Source organism: Hemitrygon akajei, chromosome 14, assembly GCF_048418815.1.
Source record: "Hemitrygon akajei chromosome 14, sHemAka1.3, whole genome shotgun sequence".
Classification (NCBI taxonomy): domain Eukaryota; kingdom Metazoa; phylum Chordata; class Chondrichthyes; order Myliobatiformes; family Dasyatidae; genus Hemitrygon; species Hemitrygon akajei.
The window spans coordinates 64,895,693-64,921,841 of record NC_133137.1 but is presented as its reverse complement, the minus strand read 5'-3'; the positions used below and the strand labels follow the sequence as shown (position 1 = coordinate 64,921,841).

The window sequence follows — 26,149 nt, the reverse complement described above, 5'->3', positions numbered from 1 at the left end:
AATAGTAGTGTAGCTGTGCTCACATTTTGTTTTCAACTTTCCATCATCCTTAATGAAAATTACAGTCTCTTGCCTTTTCAGCACTTCTGTTTACACCTAACACAGGCCATTGAAACAGAGAAATATAGAAAACCTACAGCACAATACAGGCCCTTCGGCCCACAATGTTGTGTCAAACATCCACCTGCTCTAAAAATTACTTAGGGTTACCCAAAACCCTCTATCGTTCTGAGCACCATGAACTTATCCAAAAGTGTTTTAAAAGACCCGATCGTATCAACCTCCACCACCATCGATGGCAGCTTCCTCCACGCACTCACCACTCTCTGCCTAAATAAGTTACGCTGACATCTCAATGGTTATTGATTTGAATATTAAATTAAGAATTCTGCACACTATTCCTTCAGAAATTGAATGCATTCCTTTCTTCAAATGATCACTCATTACACCAGTCAAGATATGCTAACATGAATAAGAGCTCTGTCATGAGTAGCGAAATCAGGAATCTAAAATTGAGATTCCAATGGGGTAGCCTTTTGGTCTCTGCCATGGACATCTTATTACACCACCATGAGCATTGCTGACGTCTTGAGATGAGGATATGAGAAGCAGAACTGCTGCTGATACATCTGTCTCTGATAGTTTGGAGTGATGGATGTTGTTTGTTACATATCCAATCTGTCATTAATTTCCATGATTCCCGAGCATTACACCTGTCAGCTACAACAGAACACCAGTATCTCGAATGCAGATCAGACTCATTGCCCATTGCATGATGACCATGTAATGTAGAGCTTGTATAAGTGAATATTGTTGCTGGTTAGTTTCTGATTTTCAGTTTGGTGTCACTTGCTCAAAGTAATTCACACATTTAATCTGCAGAATAAATGTCATTTGTATCAGCAGTTCCACAACTGTTGAGTGAAGTCTTTCCAAAATGTTTATCAACAGACACACGAGCCAAATGACATTAATAGCTCTACAGATTTGTGTGATGTATCTGAGCATGATCAGATTTGCTTTCTCTTTCACACTTACAGTTCAGCACATCATTACACACCAAAACATTGAAGAGTGAAAGAAAATTGCTACTTTATTGCAACACACAGTAAATGCTGCAAATTAATATCTACTGGCTAAATATTCTTTAGGTTTTTAACTATTCCGCATTTATTCTCAGTGTTTCAACAATTGCAGCTCAGCATGGCATTAAACTGCATTTGTAGAGTGAGCTGTGCAGCTGCAGTAGATTAGGTATTAACTGTTTTCTTGTATATTGAGTGCCTTTTATATTTTTGCAGAAGAGACAACTACCACAGTTACCCCAACCACCACTACTTCCACAACAGGTGAGTGAAGCCACTGAAGGTTTATCCCGCATCCTCTGTCAACGTCTTTTATTTTGTGGAGTATGTAGATTGTTTGCTCTGCTGTTGAATCTTCCAATGTATCACATTTCAAGGTGAGCATAATTGCTTTTCATGAATTTTTTCACAGAAGAAACAACAACACCAACAACAACAACCACAACTGAATCTACGACCACTTCAACAACAGGTGAGTGATGTACACTGATCAATGTACACTGATCGATTTATTTTTATTGTTACGAACCCCATAACTGGGTCACTTATCAGCAAAGATAGAGAGGTCCGTTGAAGTCTAATGGTACTATTTTTGACAGTATTTATTGGTAAAAATATACAAAAATAATATCAATGCAAACATACAGATACTATATGTCATCAATACTAAATCTAAAAGTGCGGGTATAATAATAATCAATAAGAGATAAGCTCTATCGTTGTCTAGGGGATAATGTATTGTCCGATGGAAATATAAAAGTCACTCAGTTCATACAGGCTTCAGCTTTTTGGTTGGAGAGAGACAGATTTTAGAAACTTGCCAGCTTTTCCTTTTTATGATGTCGATCCTTCGAAATTTCGTTGGTGTGGTTCTCTTCTTTAGCTAAGCCGTTCTTCCGTGGTAAGGCCCCAATCCCAGGCAAAGGGAAATGATGCATGCGAGCCTCCCACCGGCTGTCGCTATTAAACGCTGTCACGGGATTTCTAGCGTCTCTCCTGGTGCGTCTGAAGGGGTTGTTCCCCAGACCCTCTTTTATCCTTACTCACGGGGTCTCAGATGTCAATCAGGTTGGGATGATGCAATCCCTCAACCAGCCCACTTAGGTCACCCCCTGAGGGCTTCAATGAATAGTACAGTACTCTATACACCATTCCGTCTCCAAGAGACAATGGCCGTCATCCGTGGCTTTGTATCGCTGAGGCCAGGACACACATTCCAAACCCTTGTGGATTCTGCGTGTCTCTCTCTCATTTCCTGGGTCCCAGACCCGAATTAATAGCGATCTTGCGATTCTCAGAAAGGAGGGGGCTACTTTGTACCCTTCGGCCCCTCAGAGTTGTGGCACATTCGTAACACCCCCTTCCTTCAATGCGTTTTTACCATCGGTAAAAACGAAGTAATACAGAGTCTTACAGGGTTTTAGAATCTAACACAATACAAAAGAGTTTTTTTTACTACAGAGTAATACAGTTATACATTCAATTCAGCATCTAAACAGTTAACGATTACATTGTCACTTCCTTTAATATCTCAACATCTTGTACCTTAATAAATTCTTGTAGCATCAGACTTCAATTTGCTAACCACCTATTTTTATTCCTTTTCTTCAGCAAACAAAAACTAAAGAGTTGTGATCTTAGCTTACATGTATACTACAAAAGTTCATGCAAATACTAATCTTTATGTTACTTTCAAACTTAACAGTCAATCTTCCATGGGGGTTGTCTTTATTATTCACATGCTTTGTCGAAATCCCTTAAAACCGGATCCTGCTATTTAAAATGGCAGCCCGTCAACCCTCGCCCCTTTTCCAGTTAACTCCCACGTGGTGAGCTTGTGCACCATGGCGAAATAGGCTTTCGCCCGCTCCTTTCATAGGAGTTATTTTATCAACAATGTGTTCCAAACTTAGACCATTTTCCGAATTTCCACACAATTCTTTAAGTTTGAGCAAGTTGCTAGTTTTCTCTTCAGGACACTTCATGCTTTTAGTTTTCAGTTTAAACTCTTTGTTCAAACAGCATTTCGAATTCTGCTTTTCACACCACACTCTTGAATAACAGTAGTGTGTGGGGCATCTTTACATTCCAACTCAACCTGTAATTGATCTGCAGGCAATGTGTTCCCAAGCCATTGTCTCTGTAACCTGGTGGCTGCTTTTGACATCAATCCAAACTTTAAAATTTCTTCATTCAATTTAGGAACTACACTTTTCCCTTTTCCTTCAATAATAAGATTCACATCACCACCTCTTATCTCCTCACTAACTTTTAACACACCTTCGAACACAAACAACTGGGAATTCTCACTTCCCACTATTACCAAGGTTAACCCTTTCTTCACTGAACCAAGTCCATCCGACCCACAAGGACTGCATTCCTTTTCAACTGAATCAAATACCTCAGACTTTTTCTGAGCTCCATTACTAGGTTCAGTACCACGTGCATCCACATCTTGGACACACTCAAACGGGACATTTGCCTCTTCCAGGCTTTCAATACCCGTACCCTTTTCAAATTCTAAATTCCCCTGATCCTCCCAGCTACTCTCTGGGCAACTCCCTTCCGGAGTCAACTCAACCCCGCGGGCTGAAACAACCTCATCTGCCAATCCAGCAGACTTCTTCAAGGTAATGGCATCCTTTTCATCTAGGACTGCCCTCATTTCATTATCGGGAACACCTTTAGAATTTTCAACTTCTTCAAACAGTTCTGCCAAACCAGACAGATCATCCGTATCCAACCCTGGACCTTTTAACAGCTTTATCTGTTTCTCATCTTTACTTCGTGCCTCTATAAATTTTCTCCTGGCTAAGGGTAGGACTACCTCCTCTCCCTTACTCTCTTTCACTTTACTACTCTCCATTTTACCACCCTCTAAACCCTCGTGGTACAGGGTCGGTAAAAACATCTCGGCCAAATTGATACTGGCCGGATTTAAACTGCTCTCATTCTCAGCTGCCTTTCTCGACATGCTGCGAGTGATCGCACATGCGGGATAGATCTTTGAATCTAGGGGCGGGACCTCAACACTCACAGGCTGGCTCGTCAGCTTCATTGCTGACCAAACCTTACCACCAGCTAAATCATTACCAAGAAGGACGTCCACGTCAGTTCTCGGGAATTCTGATCGCACCCCTATTTCAACTGGTCCAGGTACCAGATCACAATTTATAATGATCCTATGCAAGGGCACCGCTTCTGTCCCTTTTCCTATTCCTCTCAAAGCTACCATTCCCGTCTTGCGACCAAAATCCAGTACCTTACTGCTAATCAATGACAGTTCAGCTCCCGTGTCTCTCCAGATCCGCACTGGAACTGGTGTGTCTCCCTCTCTCACAGACACGGTTCCGTTTGACATACATGTCTCAGACCCTTCTCGTACTCTGTCTACCTGGGGCTCTCTCGTCGATTTACTGATTACCACAGCACATCCTATAGGGACTGCTGCTTTCCACTTTCCTGTCTCCTTCCTCGGAGCAAGGCACCTAGATGCAATATGTCCCCCCTTTCCACAATTAAAACAGGTCAAACCAGGAACTCTCCTGCCATCTTGCCTCTCCTCCTCAATCTTACCACTAGCTCCTGGCGGGACCTCTGCCTCAGCCGACGGGCTTTCCCTACCATTCCCATGGTCTCTCTGGTAACTTTTATTCGAGGAAAGCTTTGTCTTGTGGGTTAGGGCATATTCATCTGCGAACCTAGCAAATTCGGAGATGGACTTATTCGGCTTCTCATTCAAATACATCCGGATATCATCCGAAACACAACCTTTAAATTCCTCAATCAGAATTAACTCCCTGAGACGCCAAAAATCTTCTTCCACTATTTCTGCTGCACACCAGTGATCCAAGAGCACACCCTTCTCATAGGCGAACTCGGTATATGTCTGATTCCACCCTTTCTTTAAATTTCTGAACTTTTGTCTATAGGCGTCAGGTACCAATTCATAGGTCCGAAGAATGGCCTCCTTTACTTTCTCATAATTCTCCGACTCTTCCTCTTCCATGGACAACGCCACATATGCCCGTTGTGCCTTCCCTTTTAACACACTTTGTAACAACGCCACCCATTGCTCTTTGGGCCACTTCTGACCCACTGCCACCTTTTCAAAATGCAAGAAATAACTATCAACATCCGTTTCCTCGAACGGAGGTACTGACATAAACTCCCGACTAACATTAAACCGCTCCTCTCGGTCTGACCCTTGAACTCTTCGCTCTTGCCTTAACTTCTTCATATTGAAGTCATGTTGCCTCTGTTTCTCTCCCTCCCTCTCCTTCTTGGCCCTTTCCTTCTCTTTCTCCCTCTCTTTTTCAGCTGCTTCCAGCTGTTTTAACTGAATTTCATGCTCCCTTTTCACCTCTAACTCCTTTAGCTGGAGCGCATGCTCCCTTTGCTTGTCGGCCCTTTCTTTTTCTCTCTCAGCCCTTTCTTTCTCTTTCTCAGCTCTTTCCTTTTCCTTTTCAGCTGCTTCCAGCTGCTTTAGCTGGAACTCATGCTCCCTCTTCCTCTGTTCCGCGTCCAGCCTCAATTTCTCCAACTCTAACTGAGCCGTCCCACTAGCTGGTACCTTTTCAGGGATATTTTCCAATACCTCAGCTGAAAACACATTCTTCACAATATAATACTGAGTTATGGCCCTCCGCACCTCCCGCTTTTTCATTGACAACCTCACCTCTGCGAGGTTTAGTCCTTTCGCAATATTTATCAAGTCCGACTTTGTGGCCGCCTCTAGCGCCTCCAGAGTTGGGTTTTCTATAAATTCATCCACATCCATCTTTGCTGGTTTCCCGTCTGGCTACCCGCATAACCAGATCCAAGTTTGGACTTACAAGCCCGATTCACTGGCCCCCCAATTTGGTATAAAATCTTGAGACGAGAACCTCAAGTTGTTACGAACCCCATAACTGGGTCAATTACCAGCAAAGATAGAGAGGTCCATTGAAGTCTGATGGTACTATTTGTAACAGTATTTATTGGTAAAAATATACAAAAATAATATCAATGCAAACATACAGATACTATACGTCGTCAATACTAAATCTAAAAGTGCGGGTATAATAATAATCAATAAGAGATAAGCTCTATCGTTGTCTAGGGGATAATGTATTGTCCGATGGAAATATAAAAGTCACTCAGTTCATACAGGCTTCAGCTTTTTGGTTGGAGAGAGACAGATTTTAGAAACTTGCCAGCTTTTCCTTTTTATGATGTCGATCCTTCGAAATTTTGTTGTTGTGGGTCTCTTCTTTAGCTAAGCCGTTCTTCTGTGGTAAGGCCCCAATCCCAGGCAAAGGGAAAGGATGCATGCGAGCCTCCCACTGGCTGTCGCTATTAAACGCTGTCACGGGATTTCTAGCGTCTCTCCTGGTGCGTCTAAAGGGGTTGTTCCCCAGACCCTCTTTTATCCTTTATCCTTACTCAAGGGGTCTCAGATGTCAATCAGGTTGGGATGATGCAATCCCTCAACCAGCCCTCTCAGGTCACCCCCTGAGGGCTTCAATGAATAGTACAGTACTCAATACACAATTCCGTCTCCAAGAGAAAGTGGCCGTTATCCGTGGCTTTGTATCTCTGAGGCCAGGACTCACATACCAAACCCTTGTGGATTCTGCGTGGCTCTCTCTCATTTCCTGGGTCCCAGACCCGAATTAATAGCGATCTTGCGATTCTCAAAAAGGAGGGGGCTACTTTGTACCCTTCGGCCCCTCAGAGTAGTGGCACATTATAAACATTATTAAAACACTGCTCATAAGCACCACAAACTCATGCACAGTGTCCGGCCTTCACCCTCCACATCTGTGACTTCAGTTCATGGAACTGCAGATACAGTCAGTCACAAGACATCGAGTAGTACAGCACAGGGAAGGCCAACTATAGAGTCTTCTGGCTTCACTATGGATGGTGTTCCAACTCAGAACAATAGTAGTGTAGCTGTGCTCAAATTTTGTTTTCAACTTCCAATCATCCTTAATGAAAATTACAGTCTCTTGCCTTTTCAGCCCTTCAGATTACACCTAACACAGGCCATTGAAACATAGAAAGATAGAAAACCTACAGCACAATACAGGCCCTTCGGCCCACAATGTTGTGTCAGACATCTACCTGCTCTGGAAATTACTTAGAGTTACCCAAAGCCCTCTATGTTTCTGAGCACCATGAACTTATCCAAAAGTGTTTTAAAAGACCCGATCGTATCAGCCTCCACCACCATCGATGGCAGCTTCCTCCACGCAGTCACCACTCTCTGACTAAAAAAGTTACGCTGACATCTCAATGATTATTGATTTGAATTTTAAGTTAAGAATTCTGCATACTATTCCTTCAGAAACTGAATGCATTCCTTTCTTCAAATGATCACTCAATACACCAGTCAAAATATGCTAACTTGAATAAGAGCTCCGTCATGAGTAGCGAAATCAGGAATCTAAAATTGAGATTCCAATGGGGATAGCCTTTTGGTCTCTGCCATGGACATCTTATTACACCACCATGAGCATTGCTTACGTCTTGAGATGAGGATATGAGAAGCAGAACTGCAGAGTTATGATGTGTTGTTCCTGATACATCTGTCTCTGATAGTTTGGAGTGATGGATGTTGTTTATTACATAGCCAATCTGTCATTAATTTCCACGATTCCCGAGCATTACACCTGTCAGCTACAATAGAACACCAGAATCTCGAATGCAGATCAGACTCATTGCCCATTGCATGATGACCATGTAATGTAGAGCTTATATAAGTGAATATTGTTGCTGGTTAGTTTCTGATTTTCAGTGTGGTGTCACTTGCTCAAAGTAAATCACACATTTAATCTGCACAATAAATGTCATTTTTTATCATCAGTTCCACAACTGTTGAGTGAAGTCTTTCCAAAATGTTTATCAACAGATACACGAGCCAAATGACATTAATAGCTCTACAGATTTGTGTGATGTATCTGAGCATGATCAGATTTGCTTTCTCTTTCACACTTACAGTTCAGCACATCATTACACACCAAAACATTGAAGAGTGAAAGAAAACTGCTACTTTATTGCAACACACAGGAAATGCTGCAAATTAATATCTACTGGCTAAATACACTTTAGGTTTTTAACTATTCTGCATTTATTCTCAGTGTTTCAACAATTGCAGCTCAGCATGGCATTAAACTGCATTTGTAGACTGAGCTATGCTGCTGCAGTAGATTAGGTATTAACTGTTTTCTTGTATATTGAGTGCCTTTTATATTTTTGCAGCAGAGACAAGTACCACAGTTACACCAAGCACCACTACTTCTACAACAGGTGAGTGAAGCCACTGAAGGTTTATCCCGCATCCTCAGTCATCGTCTTTTATTTTCTGCAGTATGTAGACTGTTTGCTGTGCTGTTGCATCTTCCAATGTATCACATTTCAAGGTGAGCATAATTGCTTTTAATGAATTTTTTCACAGAAGAAACAACAACACCAACCACAACTGAATCTACGACCACTTCAACAACAGGTGAGTGATATACACTGATCGATTTATTTTTATTAAAACGCAGCTCATAGGCTCCACAAACTCATGCGCAGTGTCCTGCCTTCACCCTCCACATTTGTGACTTCAGTTCATGGAACTGCAGATACAGTCAGTCACAAGACATCGAGTAGTACAGCACAGGGAAGGCCGACTTTAGAGTCTTCTGGCTTCACTATGGATGGTGTTCCAACTCAGAACAATAGTAGTGTAGCTGTGCTCAAATTTTGTTTTCAACTTCCAATCATCCTTAATGAAAATTACAGTCTCTTGCCTTTTCAGCCCTTCAGATTACACCTAACACAGGCCATTGAAACATAGAAATATATAAAACCTACAGCACAATACAGGACCTTCGGCCCACAATGTTGTGTCAAACATCTACCTGCTCTAGAAATTACTTAGGGTTACCCAAAGCCCTCCATCGTTCTGAGCACCATGAACTTATCCAAAAGTGTTTTAAAAGACCCGATCGTATCAGCTTCCACCAACATCGATGGCAGCTTCATCCACGCATTCACCACTCTCTGCCTAAAAAAGTTACGCTGACATCTCAATGATTATTGATTTGAATTTTAAGTTAAGAATTCTGCATACTATTCCTTCAGAAACTGAATGCATTCCTTTCTTCAAATGATCACTCATTACACCAGTCAAAATATGCTAACTTGAATAAGAGCTCCGTCATCAGTAGCGAAATCAGGAATCTAAAATTGAGATTCCAATACGGATAGCCGTTTGGTCTCTGCTATAGACATCTTATTACACCACCATGAGCCTTGCTGATGTCTTGAGATGAGGATATGAGAAGCAGAACTGCTGCTGATACATCTGTCTCTGATAATTTGGAGTGATGGATGTTGTTTGTTACATATCCAATCTGTCATTAATTTCCATGATTCCCGAGCAATACACCTGTCAGCTACAACAGAACACCAGTATCTCGAATGCAGATCACACTCATTGCCCATTGCATGTTGACCATTTAAAGTAGAGCTTGTATAAGTGAGTATTGTTGCTGGTTAGTTTCTGATTTTCAGTTTGGTGTCACTTGCTCAAAGTAATTCACACATTTAATCTGCAAAATAAATGTCATTTATATCAGCAGTTCCACAACTGTTGAGTGAAGTCTTTCCAAAATGTTTAACAACAGATACACGAGCCAAATGACATTAATAGCTCTACGAATTAGTGTGATGTATCTGAGCATGATCAGATTTGCTTTCTCTTTCACACTTACAGTTAAGCACATCATTACACACCAAAACATTGAAGAGTGAAAGAAAATTGCTACTTTATTGAATCACAGTATAAATGCTGCAAATTAATATCTACTGGCTAAATAGTCCAGGTTTTTAACTACTCCACATTTATTCTCAGTGTTTCAACAATTGCAGCTCAGCATGGCATTAAACTGCATTTGTAGATTGAGCTGTGCAGCTGCAGTAGATTAGGTATTAACTGTTTTCTTGTATATTGAGTGCGTTTTATATTTTTGCAGCAGAGACAAGCACCACAGTGACACCAAGCACCACTACTTCCACAACAGGTGAGTGAAGCCACTGAAGGTTTATCCCGCATCCTCTGTCATCGTCTTTTATTTTGTGCAGTATGTAGATTGTTTGCTCTGCTGTCGGATCTTCCAATGTATCACATTTCAAGGTGAGCATAATTGCTTTTAATGAATTTTTTCACAGAAGAAACAACAACACCAACCACAACTGAATCTACGACCACTTCAACAACAGGTGAGTGATATACACTGATCGATTTATTTTTATTAAAATGCAGCTCATAGGCTCCACAAACTCATGCGCAGTGTCCTGCGTTCACCCTCCACATTTGTGACTTCAGTTCATGGAACTGCAGATACAGTCAGTCACAAGACATCGAGTAGTACAGCACAGGGAAGGCCGACTTTAGAGTCTTCTGGCTTCACTATGGATGGTGTTCCAACTCAGAACAATAGTAGTGTAGCTGTGCTCAAATTTTGTTTTCAACTTCCAATCATCCTTAATGAAAATTACAGTCTCTTGCCTTTTCAGCCCTTCAGATTACACCTAACACAGGCCATTGAAACATAGAAATATATAAAACCTACAGCACAATACAGGACCTTCGGCCCACAATGTTGTGTCAAACATCTACCTGCTCTAGAAATTACTTAGCGTTAACAAAGCCCTCTATCGTTCTGAGCACCATGAACTTATCCAAAAGTGTTTTAAAAGACCCGATCGTATCAGCTTCCACCAACATCGATGGCAGCTTCATCCACGCATTCACCACTCTCTGCCTAAAAAAGTTACGCTGACATCTCAATGATTATTGATTTGAATTTTAAGTTAAGAATTCTGCATACTATTCCTTCAGAAACTGAATGCATTCCTTTCTTCAAATGATCACTCATTACACCAGTCAAAATATGCTAACTTGAATAAGAGCTCCGTCATCAGTAGCGAAATCAGGAATCTAAAATTGAGATTCCAATGGGGATAGCCTTTTGGTCTCTGCCATGGACATCTTATTACACCACCATGAGCATTGCTGATGTCTTGAGATGAGGATATGAGAAGCAGAACTGCAGGGTTATGATGTGTTGTTGCTGATACATCTGTCTCCGATAGTTTGGAGTGATGGATGTTGTTTATTACATATCCAATCTGTCATTAATTTCCATGATTTCCGAGCATTACACTTGTCAGCTACAACAGAACACCAGTATCTCGAATGCAGATCAGACTCATTGCCCATTGCATGATGACCATGTAATGTAGAGCTTGTATAAGTGAATATTGTTGCTGGTTAGTTTCTGTTTTTCAGTGTGGTGTCACTTGCTCAAAGTAATTCACACATTTAATCTACACAATAAATGTCATTTTTTATCAGCAGTTCCACAACTGTTGAGTGAAGTCTTTCCAAAATGTTTATCAACAGATACACGAGCCAAATGACATTAATAGCTCTACAAATTTGTGTGATGTATCTGAGCATGATCAGATTTGCTTTCTCTTTCACACTTACAGTTAAGCACATCATTACACACCAAAACATTGAAGAGTGAAAGAAAATTGCTACTTTATTGAATCACAGTATAAATGCTGCAAATTAATATCTACTGGCTAAATAGTCCAGGTTTTTAACTATTCCGCATTTATCCTTAGTGTTTCAACAATTGCAGCTCAGCATGGCATTAAACTGCATTTGTAGAGTGAGCTGTGCAGCTGAGGTAGATTAGGTATTAACTGTTTTCTTGTATATTGAGTGCCTTTTATATTTTTGCAGCAGAGACAAGCACCACAGTGACACCAAGCACCACTACTTCCACAACAGGTGAGTGAAGCCACTGAAGGTTTATCCCGCATCCTCTGTCATCGTCTTTTATTTTGTGCAGTATGTAGATTGTTTGCTCTGCTGTCGGATCTTCCAATGTATCACATTTCAAGGTGAGCATAATTGCTTTTAATGAATTTTTTCACAGAAGAAACAACAACACCAACCACAACTGAATCTACGACCACTTCAACAACAGGTGAGTGATATACACTGATCGATTTATTTTTATTAAAACGCAGCTCATAGGCTCCACAAACTCATGCGCAGTGTCCTGCCTTCACCCTCCACATTTGTGACTTCAGTTCATGGAACTGCAGATACAGTCAGTCACAAGACATCGAGTAGTACAGCACAGGGAAGGCCGACTTTAGAGTCTTCTGGCTTCACTATGGATGGTGTTCCAACTCAGAACAATAGTAGTGTAGCTGTGCTCAAATTTTGTTTTCAACTTCCAATCATCCTTAATGAAATTTACAGTCTCTTGCCTTTTCAGCCCTTCAGATTACACCTAACACAGGCCATTGAAGCATAGAAATATAGAGAACCTACAGCACAATACAGGCCCTTCAGCCCACAATGTTGTGTCAAACATCTACCTGCTCTAGAAATTACTTAGGGTTACCCAAAGCCCTCCATCGTTCTGAGCACCATGAACTTATCCAAAAGTGTTTTAAAAGACCCGATCGTATCAGCTTCCACCAACATCGATGGCAGCTTCATCCACGCATTCACCACTCTCTGCCTAAAAAAGTTACGCTGACATCTCAATGATTATTGATTTGAATTTTAAGTTAAGAATTCTGCATACTATTCCTTCAGAAACTGAATGCATTCCTTTCTTCAAATGATCACTCATTACACCAGTCAAAATATGCTAACTTGAATAAGAACTCCGTCATCAGTAGCGAAATCAGGAATCTAAAATTGAGATTCCAATGGGGATAGCCTTTTGGTCTCTGCCATGGACATCTTATTACACCACCATGAGCATTGCTGATGTCTTGAGATGAGGATATGAGAAGCAGAACTGCAGGGTTATGATGTGTTGTTGCTGATACATCTGTCTCCGATAGTTTGGAGTGATGGATGTTGTTTATTACATATCCAATCTGTCATTAATTTCCATGATTTCCGAGCATTACACTTGTCAGCTACAACAGAACACCAGTATCTCGAATGCAGATCAGACTCATTGCCCATTGCATGATGACCATGTAATGTAGAGCTTGTATAAGTGAATATTGTTGCTGGTTAGTTTCTGTTTTTCAGTGTGGTGTCATTTGCTCAAAGTAATTCACACATTTAATCTGCACAATAAATGTCATTTTTTATCAGCAGTTCCACAACTGTTGAGTGAAGTCTTTCCAAAATGTTTATCAACAGATACACGAGCCAAATGACATTAATAGCTCGACAAATTTGTGTGATGTATCTGAGCATGATCAGATTTGCTTTCTCTTTCACACTTACAGTTAAGCACATCATTACACACCAAAACATTGAAGAGTGAAAGAAAATTGCTACTTTATTGAATCACAGTATAAATGCTGCAAATTAATATCTACTGGCTAAATAGTCCAGGTTTTTAACTATTCCGCATTTATCCTTAGTGTTTCAACAATTGCAGCTCAGCATGGCATTAAACTGCATTTGTAGACTGAGCTGTGCAGCTGAGGTAGATTAGGTATTAACTGTTTTCTTGTATATTGAGTGCCTTTTATATTTTTGCAGCAGAGACAAGCACCACAGTGACACCAAGCACCACTACTTCCACAACAGGTGAGTGAAGCCACTGAAGGTTTATCCCGCATCCTCTGTCATCGTCTTTTATTTTGTGCAGTATGTAGATTGTTTGCTCTGCTGTCGGATCTTCCAATGTATCACATTTCAAGGTGAGCATAATTGCTTTTAATGAATTTTTTCACAGAAGAAACAACAACACCAACCACAACTGAATCTACGACCACTTCAACAACAGGTGAGTGATATACACTGATCGATTTATTTTTATTAAAACGCAGCTCATAGGCTCCACAAACTCATGCGCAGTGTCCTGCCTTCACCCTCCACATTTGTGACTTCAGTTCATGGAACTGCAGATACAGTCAGTCACAAGACATCGAGTAGTACAGCACAGGGAAGGCCGACTTTAGAGTCTTCTGGCTTCACTATGGATGGTGTTCCAACTCAGAACAATAGTAGTGTAGCTGTGCTCAAATTTTGTTTTCAACTTCCAATCATCCTTAATGAAATTTACAGTCTCTTGCCTTTTCAGCCCTTCAGATTACACCTAACACAGGCCATTGAAACATAGAAATATATAAAACCTACAGCACAATACAGGCCCTTCAGCCCACAATGTTGTGTCAAACATCTACCTGCTCTAGAAATTACTTAGGGTTACCCAAAGCCCTCTATCGTTCTAAGCACCATGAACTTAACCAAAAGTGTTTTAAAAGACCCGATTGTATCAGCCTCCAACACCATCGATGGCAGCTTCCTCCACGCACTCACCACTCTCTGCCCAAAAAAGTTACACTGACATCTCAATGGTTATTGATTTGAATATTAAATTAAGAATTCTGCACACTATTCCTTCAGAAATTGAATGCATTCCTTTCTTCAAATGATCACTCATTACACCAGTCAAGGTATGCTAACTTGAATAAGAGCTCCGTCATGAGTAGCGAAATCAGGAATCTAAAATTGAGATTCCAATACGGATAGCCGTTTGGTCTCTGCCATAGACATCTTATTACACCACCATGAGCATTGCTGACGTCTTGAGATGAGGATATGAGAAGCAGAACTGCTGCTGATACATCTGTCTCTGATAGTTTGGAGTGATGGATGTTGTTTGTTACATATCCAATCTGTCATTAATTTCCATGATTCCCGAGCATTACACCTGTCAGCTACAACAGAACACCAGTATCTCGAATGCAGATCAGACTCATTGCCCATTGCATGATGACCATGTAATGTAGAGCTTGTATAAGTGAATATTGTTGCTGGTTAGTTTCTGATTTTCAGTGTGGTGTCACTTGCTCAAAGTAAATCACACATTTAATCTGCACAATAAATGTCATTTTTTATCAGCAGTTCCACAACTGTTGAGTGAAGTCTTTCCAAAATGTTTATCAACAGATACACGAGCCAAATGACATTAATAGCTCTACGAATTAGTGTGATGTATCTGAGCATGATCAGATTTGCTTTCTCTTTCACACTTACAGTTAAGCACATCATTACACACCAAAACATTGAAGAGTGAAAGAAAATTGCTACTTTATTGAAACACAGTATAAATGCTGCAAATTAATATCTACTGGCTAAATAGTCCAGGTTTTTAACTATTCCGCATTTATTCTCAGTGTTTCAACAATTGCAGCTCAGCATGGCATTAAACTGCATTTGTAGATTGAGCTGTGCAGCTGAGGTAGATTAGGTATTAACTGTTTTCTTGTATATTGAGTGCCTTTTATATTTTTGCAGCAGAGACAAGTACCACAGTGACACCAAGCACCACTACTTCCACAACAGGTGAGTGAAGCCACTGAAGGTTTATCCCGCATCCTCTGTCATCGTCTTTTATGTTGTGCAGTATGTAGATTGTTTGCTCTGCTGTCGGATCTTCCAATGTATCACATTTCAAGGTGAGCATAATTGCTTTTAATGAATTTTTTCACAGAAGAAACAACAACACCAACCACAACTGAATCTACGACCACTTCAACAACAGGTGAGTGATGTACACTGATCAATTTACACTGATCGATTTATTTTTATTAAAACACTGTTCATAGGCTCCACAAACTCATGCGCAGTGTCCTGCCTTCACCCTCCACATTTGTGACTTCAGTTCATGGAACTGCAGATACAGTCAGTCACAAGACATCGAGTAGTACAGCACAGGGAAGGCCGACTTTAGAGTCTTCTGGCTTCACTATGGATGGTGTTCCAACTCAGAACAATAGTAGGGTAGCTGTGCTCAAATTTTGTTTTCAACTTCCAATCATCCTTAATGAAAATTACAGTCTCTTGCCTTTTCAGCCCTTCAGTTTACACCTAACACAGGCCATTGAAACAGAGAAATATAGAGAACCTACAGCACAATACAGGCCCTTCGGCCCACAATGTTGTGTCAAACATCTACCTGCTCTAAAAATTACTTAGGGTTACCCAAAGCCCTCCATCGTTCTCAGCACCATGAACTTATCCAAAAGTGTTTTAAAAGACACGATCGTATCAGCCTCCACCACCATCGATGGCAGCTTCCTCCACGCAGTCACCACTCTCTGACTAAAAAGGTTACGCTGACATCTCAATGATTATTGATTTGAATTTTAAGTTAAGAATTCTGCATACTATTCCTTCAGAAACTGAATGCATTCCTTTCTTCAAATGATCACTCATTAAACCAATCAAAATATGCTAACTTGAATAAGAGCTCCGTCATCAGTAGCGAAATCAGGAATCTAAAATTGAGATTCCAATGGGGATAGCATTTTGATCTCTGCCATGGACATCTTATTACACCACCATGAGCATTGCTGATGTCTTGAGATGAGGATATGAGAAGCAGAACTGCAGGGTTATGATGTGTTGTTGCTGATACATCTGTCTCCGATAGTTTGGAGTGATGGATGTTGTTTATTACATATCCAATCTGTCATTAATTTCCATGATTTCCGAGCATTACACCTGTCAGCTACAACAGAACAACAGTATCTCGAATGCAGATCAGACTCATTGCCCATTGCATGATGACCATGTAATGTAGAGCTTGTATAAGTGAATATTGTTGCTGGTTAGTTTCTGATTTTCAGTTTGGTGTCACTTGCTCAAAGTAATTCACACATTTAATCTGCACAATAAATGTCATTTTTTATCAGCAGTTCCACAACTGTTGAGTGAAGTCTTTCCAAAATGTTTATCAACAGATACACGAGCCAAATGACATTAATAGCTCTACGAATTAGTGTGATGTATCTGAGCATGATCAGATTTGCTTTCTCTTTCACACTTACAGTTAAGCACATCATTACACACCAAAACAGTGAAGAGTGAAAGAAAATTGCTACTTTATTGAATCACAGTATAAATGCTGCAAATTAATATCTACTGGCTAAATAGTCCAGGTTTTTAACTATTCCACATTTATTCTCAGTGTTTCAACAATTGCAGCTCAGCATGGCATTAAACTGCATTTGTAGAGTGAGCTGTGCAGCTGAGGTAGATTAGGTATTAACTGTTTTCTTGTATATTGAGTGCCTTTTATATTTTTGCAGCAGAGACAAGCACCACAGTGACACCAAGCACCACTACTTCCACAACAGGTGAGTGAAGCCACTGAAGGTTTATCCCGCATCCTCTGTCATCGTCTTTTATTTTGTGCAGTATGTAGATTGTTTGCTCTGCTGTCGGATCTTCCAATGTATCACATTTCAAGGTGAGCATAATTGCTTTTAATGAATTTTTTCACAGAAGAAACAACAACACCAACCACAACTGAATCTACGACCACTTCAACAACAGGTGAGTGATATACACTGATCGATTTATTTTTATTAAAACGCAGCTCATAGGCTCCACAAACTCATGCGCAGTGTCCTGCCTTCACCCTCCACATTTGTGACTTCAGTTCATGGAACTGCAGATACAGTCAGTCACAAGACATCGAGTAGTACAGCACAGGGAAGGCCAACTTTAGAGTCTTCTGGCTTCACTATGAATGGTGTTCCAACTCAGAACAATAGTAGTGTAGCTGTGTTCAAATTTTGTTTTCAACTGCCAATCATCCTTAATGAAAATTACAGTCTCTTGCCTTTTCAGCCCTTCAGATTACACCTAACACAGGCCATTGAAACATAGAAATATATAAAACCTACAGCACAATACAGGCCCTTCAGCCCACAATGTTGTGTCAAACATCTACCTGCTCTAGAAATTACTTAGGGTTACCCAAAGCCCTCTATCGTTCTAAGCACCATGAACTTAACCAAAAGTGTTTTAAAAGACCCGATTGTATCAGCCTCCAACACCATCGATGGCAGCTTCCTCCACGCACTCACCACTCTCTGCCCAAAAAAGTTACACTGACATCTCAATGGTTATTGATTTGAATATTAAATTAAGAATTCTGCACACTATTCCTTCAGAAATTGAATGCATTCCTTTCTTCAAATGATCACTCATTACACCAGTCAAGGTATGCTAACTTGAATAAGAGCTCCGTCATGAGTAGCGAAATCAGGAATCTAAAATTGAGATTCCAATACGGATAGCCGTTTGGTCTCTGCCATAGACATCTTATTACACCACCATGAGCATTGCTGACGTCTTGAGATGAGGATATGAGAAGCAGAACTGCTGCTGATACATCTGTCTCTGATAGTTTGGAGTGATGGATGTTGTTTGTTACATATCCAATCTGTCATTAATTTCCATGATTCCCGAGCATTACACCTGTCAGCTACAACAGAACACCAGTATCTCGAATGCAGATCAGACTCATTGCCCATTGCATGATGACCATGTAATGTAGAGCTTGTATAAGTGAATATTGTTGCTGGTTAGTTTCTGATTTTCAGTGTGGTGTCACTTGCTCAAAGTAAATCACACATTTAATCTGCACAATAAATGTCATTTTTTATCAGCAGTTCCACAACTGTTGAGTGAAGTCTTTCCAAAATGTTTATCAACAGATACACGAGCCAAATGACATTAATAGCTCTACGAATTAGTGTGATGTATCTGAGCATGATCAGATTTGCTTTCTCTTTCACACTTACAGTTAAGCACATCATTACACACCAAAACATTGAAGAGTGAAAGAAAATTGCTACTTTATTGAAACACAGTATAAATGCTGCAAATTAATATCTACTGGCTAAATAGTCCAGGTTTTTAACTATTCCGCATTTATTCTCAGTGTTTCAACAATTGCAGCTCAGCATGGCATTAAACTGCATTTGTAGATTGAGCTGTGCAGCTGAGGTAGATTAGGTATTAACTGTTTTCTTGTATATTGAGTGCCTTTTATATTTTTGCAGCAGAGACAAGTACCACAGTGACACCAAGCACCACTACTTCCACAACAGGTGAGTGAAGCCACTGAAGGTTTATCCCGCATCCTCTGTCATCGTCTTTTATGTTGTGCAGTATGTAGATTGTTTGCTCTGCTGTCGGATCTTCCAATGTATCACATTTCAAGGTGAGCATAATTGCTTTTAATGAATTTTTTCACAGAAGAAACAACAACACCAACCACAACTGAATCTACGACCACTTCAACAACAGGTGAGTGATGTACACTGATCAATTTACACTGATCGATTTATTTTTATTAAAACACTGTTCATAGGCTCCACAAACTCATGCGCAGTGTCCTGCCTTCACCCTCCACATTTGTGACTTCAGTTCATGGAACTGCAGATACAGTCAGTCACAAGACATCGAGTAGTACAGCACAGGGAAGGCCGACTTTAGAGTCTTCTGGCTTCACTATGGATGGTGTTCCAACTCAGAACAATAGTAGGGTAGCTGTGCTCAAATTTTGTTTTCAACTTCCAATCATCCTTAATGAAAATTACAGTCTCTTGCCTTTTCAGCCCTTCAGTTTACACCTAACACAGGCCATTGAAACAGAGAAATATAGAGAACCTACAGCACAATACAGGCCCTTCGGCCCACAATGTTGTGTCAAACATCTACCTGCTCTAAAAATTACTTAGGGTTACCCAAAGCCCTCCATCGTTCTCAGCACCATGAACTTATCCAAAAGTGTTTTAAAAGACACGATCGTATCAGCCTCCACCACCATCGATGGCAGCTTCCTCCACGCAGTCACCACTCTCTGACTAAAAAGGTTACGCTGACATCTCAATGATTATTGATTTGAATTTTAAGTTAAGAATTCTGCATACTATTCCTTCAGAAACTGAATGCATTCCTTTCTTCAAATGATCACTCATTAAACCAATCAAAATATGCTAACTTGAATAAGAGCTCCGTCATCAGTAGCGAAATCAGGAATCTAAAATTGAGATTCCAATGGGGATAGCATTTTGATCTCTGCCATGGACATCTTATTACACCACCATGAGCATTGCTGATGTCTTGAGATGAGGATATGAGAAGCAGAACTGCAGGGTTATGATGTGTTGTTGCTGATACATCTGTCTCCGATAGTTTGGAGTGATGGATGTTGTTTATTACATATCCAATCTGTCATTAATTTCCATGATTTCCGAGCATTACACCTGTCAGCTACAACAGAACAACAGTATCTCGAATGCAGATCAGACTCATTGCCCATTGCATGATGACCATGTAATGTAGAGCTTGTATAAGTGAATATTGTTGCTGGTTAGTTTCTGATTTTCAGTTTGGTGTCACTTGCTCAAAGTAATTCACACATTTAATCTGCACAATAAATGTCATTTTTTATCAGCAGTTCCACAACTGTTGAGTGAAGTCTTTCCAAAATGTTTATCAACAGATACACGAGCCAAATGACATTAATAGCTCTACGAATTAGTGTGATGTATCTGAGCATGATCAGATTTGCTTTCTCTTTCACACTTACAGTTAAGCACATCATTACACACCAAAACAGTGAAGAGTGAAAGAAAATTGCTACTTTATTGAATCACAGTATAAATGCTGCAAATTAATATCTACTGGCTAAATAGTCCAGGTTTTTAACTATTCCACATTTATTCTCAGTGTTTCAACAATTGCAGCTCAGCATGGCATTAAACTGCATTTGTAGAGTGAGCTGTGCAGCTGAGGTAGATTAGGTATTAACTGTTTTCTTGTATATTGAGTGCCTTTTATATTTTTGCAGCAGAGACAAGCACCACAGTGACACCAAGCACCACTACTTCCACAACAGGTGAGTGAAGCCACTGAAGGTTTATCCCGCATCCTCTGTCATCGTCTTTTATTTTGTGCAGTATGTAGATTGTTTGCTCTGCTGTCGGATCTTCCAATGTATCACATTTCAAGGTGAGCATAATTGCTTTTAATGAATTTTTTCACAGAAGAAACAACAACACCAACCACAACTGAATCTACGACCACTTCAACAACAGGTGAGTGATATACACTGATCGATTTATTTTTATTAAAACGCAGCTCATAGGCTCCACAAACTCATGCGCAGTGTCCTGCCTTCACCCTCCACATTTGTGACTTCAGTTCATGGAACTGCAGATACAGTCAGTCACAAGACATCGAGTAGTACAGCACAGGGAAGGCCAACTTTAGAGTCTTCTGGCTTCACTATGAATGGTGTTCCAACTCAGAACAATAGTAGTGTAGCTGTGTTCAAATTTTGTTTTCAACTGCCAATCATCCTTAATGAAAATTACAGTCTCTTGCCTTTTCAGCCCTTCAGATTACACCTAACACAGGCCATTGAAACATAGAAATATATAAAACCTACAGCACAATACAGGCCCTTCAGCCCACAATGTTGTGTCAAACATCTACCTGCTCTAGAAATTACTTAGGGTTACCCAAAGCCCTCTATCGTTCTAAGCACCATGAACTTAACCAAAAGTGTTTTAAAAGACCCGATTGTATCAGCCTCCAACACCATCGATGGCAGCTTCCTCCACGCACTCACCACTCTCTGCCCAAAAAAGTTACACTGACATCTCAATGGTTATTGATTTGAATATTAAATTAAGAATTCTGCACACTATTCCTTCAGAAATTGAATGCATTCCTTTCTTCAAATGATCACTCATTACACCAGTCAAGGTATGCTAACTTGAATAAGAGCTCCGTCATGAGTAGCGAAATCAGGAATCTAAAATTGAGATTCCAATACGGATAGCCGTTTGGTCTCTGCCATAGACATCTTATTACACCACCATGAGCATTGCTGACGTCTTGAGATGAGGATATGAGAAGCAGAACTGCTGCTGATACATCTGTCTCTGATAGTTTGGAGTGATGGATGTTGTTTGTTACATATCCAATCTGTCATTAATTTCCATGATTCCCGAGCATTACACCTGTCAGCTACAACAGAACACCAGTATCTCGAATGCAGATCAGACTCATTGCCCATTGCATGATGACCATGTAATGTAGAGCTTGTATAAGTGAATATTGTTGCTGGTTAGTTTCTGATTTTCAGTTTGGTGTCACTTGCTCAAAGTAAATCACACATTTAATCTGCACAATAAATGTCATTTTTTATCAGCAGTTCCACAACTGTTGAGTGAAGTCTTTCCAAAATGTTTATCAACAGATACACGAGCCAAATGACATTAATAGCTCTACGAATTAGTGTGATGTATCTGAGCATGATCAGATTTGCTTTCTCTTTCACACTTACAGTTAAGCACATCATTACACACCAAAACATTGAAGAGTGAAAGAAAATTGCTACTTTATTGAATCACAGTATAAATGCTGCAAATTAATATCTACTGGCTAAATAGTCCAGGTTTTTAACTATTCCACATTTATTCTCAGTGTTTCAACAATTGCAGCTCAGCATGGCATTAAACTGCATTTGTAGAGTGAGCTGTGCAGCTGAGGTAGATTAGGTATTAACTGTTTTCTTGTATATTGAGTGCCTTTTATATTTTTGCAGCAGAGACAAGCACCACAGTGACACCAAGCACCACTACTTCCACAACAGGTGAGTGAAGCCACTGAAGGTTTATCCCGCATCCTCTGTCATCGTCTTTTATTTTGTGCAGTATGTAGATTGTTTGCTCTGCTGTCGGATCTTCCAATGTATCACATTTCAAGGTGAGCATAATTGCTTTTAATGAATTTTTTCACAGAAGAAACAACAACACCAACCACAACTGAATCTACGACCACTTCAACAACAGGTGAGTGATATACACTGATCGATTTATTTTTATTAAAACGCAGCTCATAGGCTCCACAAACTCATGCGCAGTGTCCTGCCTTCACCCTCCACATTTGTGACTTCAGTTCATGGAACTGCAGATACAGTCAGTCACAAGACATCGAGTAGTACAGCACAGGGAAGGCCAACTTTAGAGTCTTCTGGCTTCACTATGAATGGTGTTCCAACTCAGAACAATAGTAGTGTAGCTGTGTTCAAATTTTGTTTTCAACTGCCAATCATCCTTAATGAAAATTACAGTCTCTTGCCTTTTCAGCCCTTCAGTTTACACCTAACACAGGCCATTGAAACATAGAAATATAGAAAACCTACAGCACAATACAGGCCTTTCGGCCCACAATGTTGTGTCAGACATCTACCTGCTCTGGAAATACTCAGAGTTACCCAAAGCCCTCTATGTTTCTGAGCACCATGAACTTATCCAAAAGTGTTTTAAAAGACCCGATCATATCAGCCTCCACCACCATCGATGGCAGCTTCCTCCACGCACTCACCACTCTCTGCCTAAAAAAGTTACACTGACATCTCAATGGTTATTGATTTGAATATTAAGAATTCTGCACACTATTCCTTCAGAAATTGAATGCATTCCTTTCTTCAAATGATCACTCATTACACCAGTCAAGGTATGCTAACTTGAATAAGAGCTCCGTCATGAGTAGCGAAATCAGGAATCTAAAATTGAGATTCCAATACGGATAGCCGTTTGGTCTCTGCCATAGACATCTTATTACACCACCATGAGCCTTGCTGACGTCTTGAGATGAGGATATGAGAAGCAGAACTGCTGCTGATACATCTGTCTCTGATAATTTGGAGTGATGGATGTTGTTTGTTACATATCCAATCTGTCATTAATTTCCATGATTCCTGAGCAATACACCTGTCAGCTACAACAGAACACCAGTATCTCGAATGCAGATCACACTCATTGCCCATTGCATGTTGACCATTTAAAGTAGAGCTTGTATAAGTGAGTATTGTTGCTGGTTAGTTTCTGATTTTCAGTTTGGTGTCACTTGCTCAAAGTAATTCACACATTTAATCTGCAAAATAAATGTCATTTATATCAGCAGTTCCACAACTGTTGAGTGAAGTCTTTCCAAAATGTTTATCAACAGATACACGAGCCAAATGACATTAATAGCTCTACGAATTAGTGTGATGTATCTGAGCATGATCAGATTTGCTTTCTCTTTCACACTTACAGTTCAGCACATCATTACACACCAAAACAGTGAAGAGTGAAAGAAAATTGCTACTTTATTGAATCACAGTATAAATGCTGCAAATTAATATCTACTGGCTAAATACCCTTTAGGTTTTTAACTATTCCGCATTTATTCTCAGTGTTTCAACAATTGCAGCTCAGCATGGCATTAAACTGCATTTGTAGACTGAGCTGTGCAGCTGAGGTAGATTAGGTATTAACTGTTTTCTTGTATATTGAGTGCCTTTTATATTTTTGCAGCAGAGACAACTACCACAGTGACACCAAGCACCACTACTTCCACAACAGGTGAGTGAAGCCACTGAAGGTTTATCCCGCATCCTCTGTCATCGTCTTTTATTTTGTGCAGTATGTAGATTGTTTGCTCTGCTGTCGGATCTTCCAATGTATCACATTTCAAGGTGAGCATAATTGCTTTTAATGAATTTTTTCACAGAAGAAACAACAACACCAACCACAACTGAATCTACGACCACTTCAACAACAGGTGAGTGATGTACATTAATCGATTTATTTTTATTAAAACACTGTTCATAGGCTCCACAAACACATGCGCTGTGTCCTGCCTTCACCCTCCACATCTGTGACTTCAGTTCATGGAACTGCAGATACAGTCAGTCACAAGACATCGAGTCGTACAGTACAGGGAAAGCCAACTTTAGAGTCTTCTGGCTTCACTATGGATGGTGTTCCAACTCAGAACAATAGTAGTGTAGCTGTGCTCAAATTTTGTTTTCAACTTCCAATCATCCTTAATGAAAATTCCAGTCTCTTGCCTTTTCAGCCCTTCGGATTACACCTAACACAGGCCATTGAAACATAGAAATATATAAAACCTACAGCACAATACAGGCCCTTCGGTCCACAATGTTGTGTCAAACATCTACCTGCTCTAGAAATTACTTAGCGTTAACAAAGCCCTCTATCGTTCTGAGCACCATGAACTTATCCAAAAGTGTTTTAAAAGACCCGATCGTATCAGCCTCCACCACCATCGATGGCAGCTTCCTCCACGCACTCACCACTCTCTGCCTAAAAAAGTTACACTGACATCTCAATGGTTATTGATGTGAATATTAAATTAAGAATTCTGCACTCTATTTCTTCAGAAATTGAATGCATTCCTTTCTTCAAATGATCACTCATTACACCAGTCAAGGTATGCTAACTTGAATAAGAGCTCCGTCATGAGTAGCGAAATCAGGAATCTAAAATTGAGATTCCAATACGGATAGCCGTTTGGTCTCTGCCATAGACATCTTATTACACCACCATGAGCATTGCTGACGTCTTGAGATGAGGATATGAGAAGCAGAACTGCTGCTGATACATCTGTCTCTGATAGTTTGGAGTGATGGATGTTGTTTGTTACATATCCAATCTGTCATTAATTTCCATGATTCCCGAGCATTACACCTGTCAGCTACAACAGAACACCAGTATCTCGAATGCAGATCAGACTCATTGCCCATTGCATGATGACCATGTAATGTAGAGCTTGTATAAGTGAATATTGTTGCTGGTTAGTTTCTGATTTTCAGTGTGGTGTCACTTGCTCAAAGTAAATCACACATTTAATCTGCACAATAAATGTCATTTTTTATCAGCAGTTCCACAACTGTTGAGTGAAGTCTTTCCAAAATGTTTATCAACAGATACACGAGCCAAATGACATTAATAGCTCTACGAATTAGTGTGATGTATCTGAGCATGATCAGATTTGCTTTCTCTTTCACACTTACAGTTAAGCACATCATTACACACCAAAACATTGAAGAGTGAAAGAAAATTGCTACTTTATTGAAACACAGTATAAATGCTGCAAATTAATATCTACTGGCTAAATAGTCCAGGTTTTTAACTATTCCGCATTTATTCTCAGTGTTTCAACAATTGCAGCTCAGCATGGCATTAAACTGCATTTGTAGATTGAGCTGTGCAGCTGAGGTAGATTAGGTATTAACTGTTTTCTTGTATATTGAGTGCCTTTTATATTTTTGCAGCAGAGACAAGTACCACAGTGACACCAAGCACCACTACTTCCACAACAGGTGAGTGAAGCCACTGAAGGTTTATCCCGCATCCTCTGT

General features: G+C 40.1%; 1 protein-coding gene across 1 annotated transcript in view; it reads left to right on the top strand.

Annotated features, from left to right (window-relative positions):
- Positions 1-26,149, top strand: part of LOC140738191 (uncharacterized) — a 120,407-nt gene that overhangs the window by 45,578 nt on the left and 48,680 nt on the right. Inside the window, exons 37-59 of the mRNA XM_073065303.1 lie at positions 1,302-1,349; positions 1,498-1,557; positions 8,331-8,378; positions 8,527-8,577; positions 10,094-10,141; positions 10,290-10,340; positions 11,875-11,922; positions 12,071-12,121; positions 13,657-13,704; positions 13,853-13,903; positions 15,421-15,468; positions 15,617-15,667; positions 17,217-17,264; positions 17,413-17,463; positions 18,981-19,028; positions 19,177-19,227; positions 20,777-20,824; positions 20,973-21,023; positions 22,541-22,588; positions 22,737-22,787; positions 24,300-24,347; positions 24,496-24,546; positions 26,063-26,110. Coding sequence (XP_072921404.1) covers positions 1,302-1,349; positions 1,498-1,557; positions 8,331-8,378; positions 8,527-8,577; positions 10,094-10,141; positions 10,290-10,340; positions 11,875-11,922; positions 12,071-12,121; positions 13,657-13,704; positions 13,853-13,903; positions 15,421-15,468; positions 15,617-15,667; positions 17,217-17,264; positions 17,413-17,463; positions 18,981-19,028; positions 19,177-19,227; positions 20,777-20,824; positions 20,973-21,023; positions 22,541-22,588; positions 22,737-22,787; positions 24,300-24,347; positions 24,496-24,546; positions 26,063-26,110 — 1,146 coding nt within the window. The remainder of the gene's footprint in view (positions 1-1,301; positions 1,350-1,497; positions 1,558-8,330; positions 8,379-8,526; positions 8,578-10,093; positions 10,142-10,289; positions 10,341-11,874; positions 11,923-12,070; positions 12,122-13,656; positions 13,705-13,852; positions 13,904-15,420; positions 15,469-15,616; positions 15,668-17,216; positions 17,265-17,412; positions 17,464-18,980; positions 19,029-19,176; positions 19,228-20,776; positions 20,825-20,972; positions 21,024-22,540; positions 22,589-22,736; positions 22,788-24,299; positions 24,348-24,495; positions 24,547-26,062; positions 26,111-26,149) is intronic.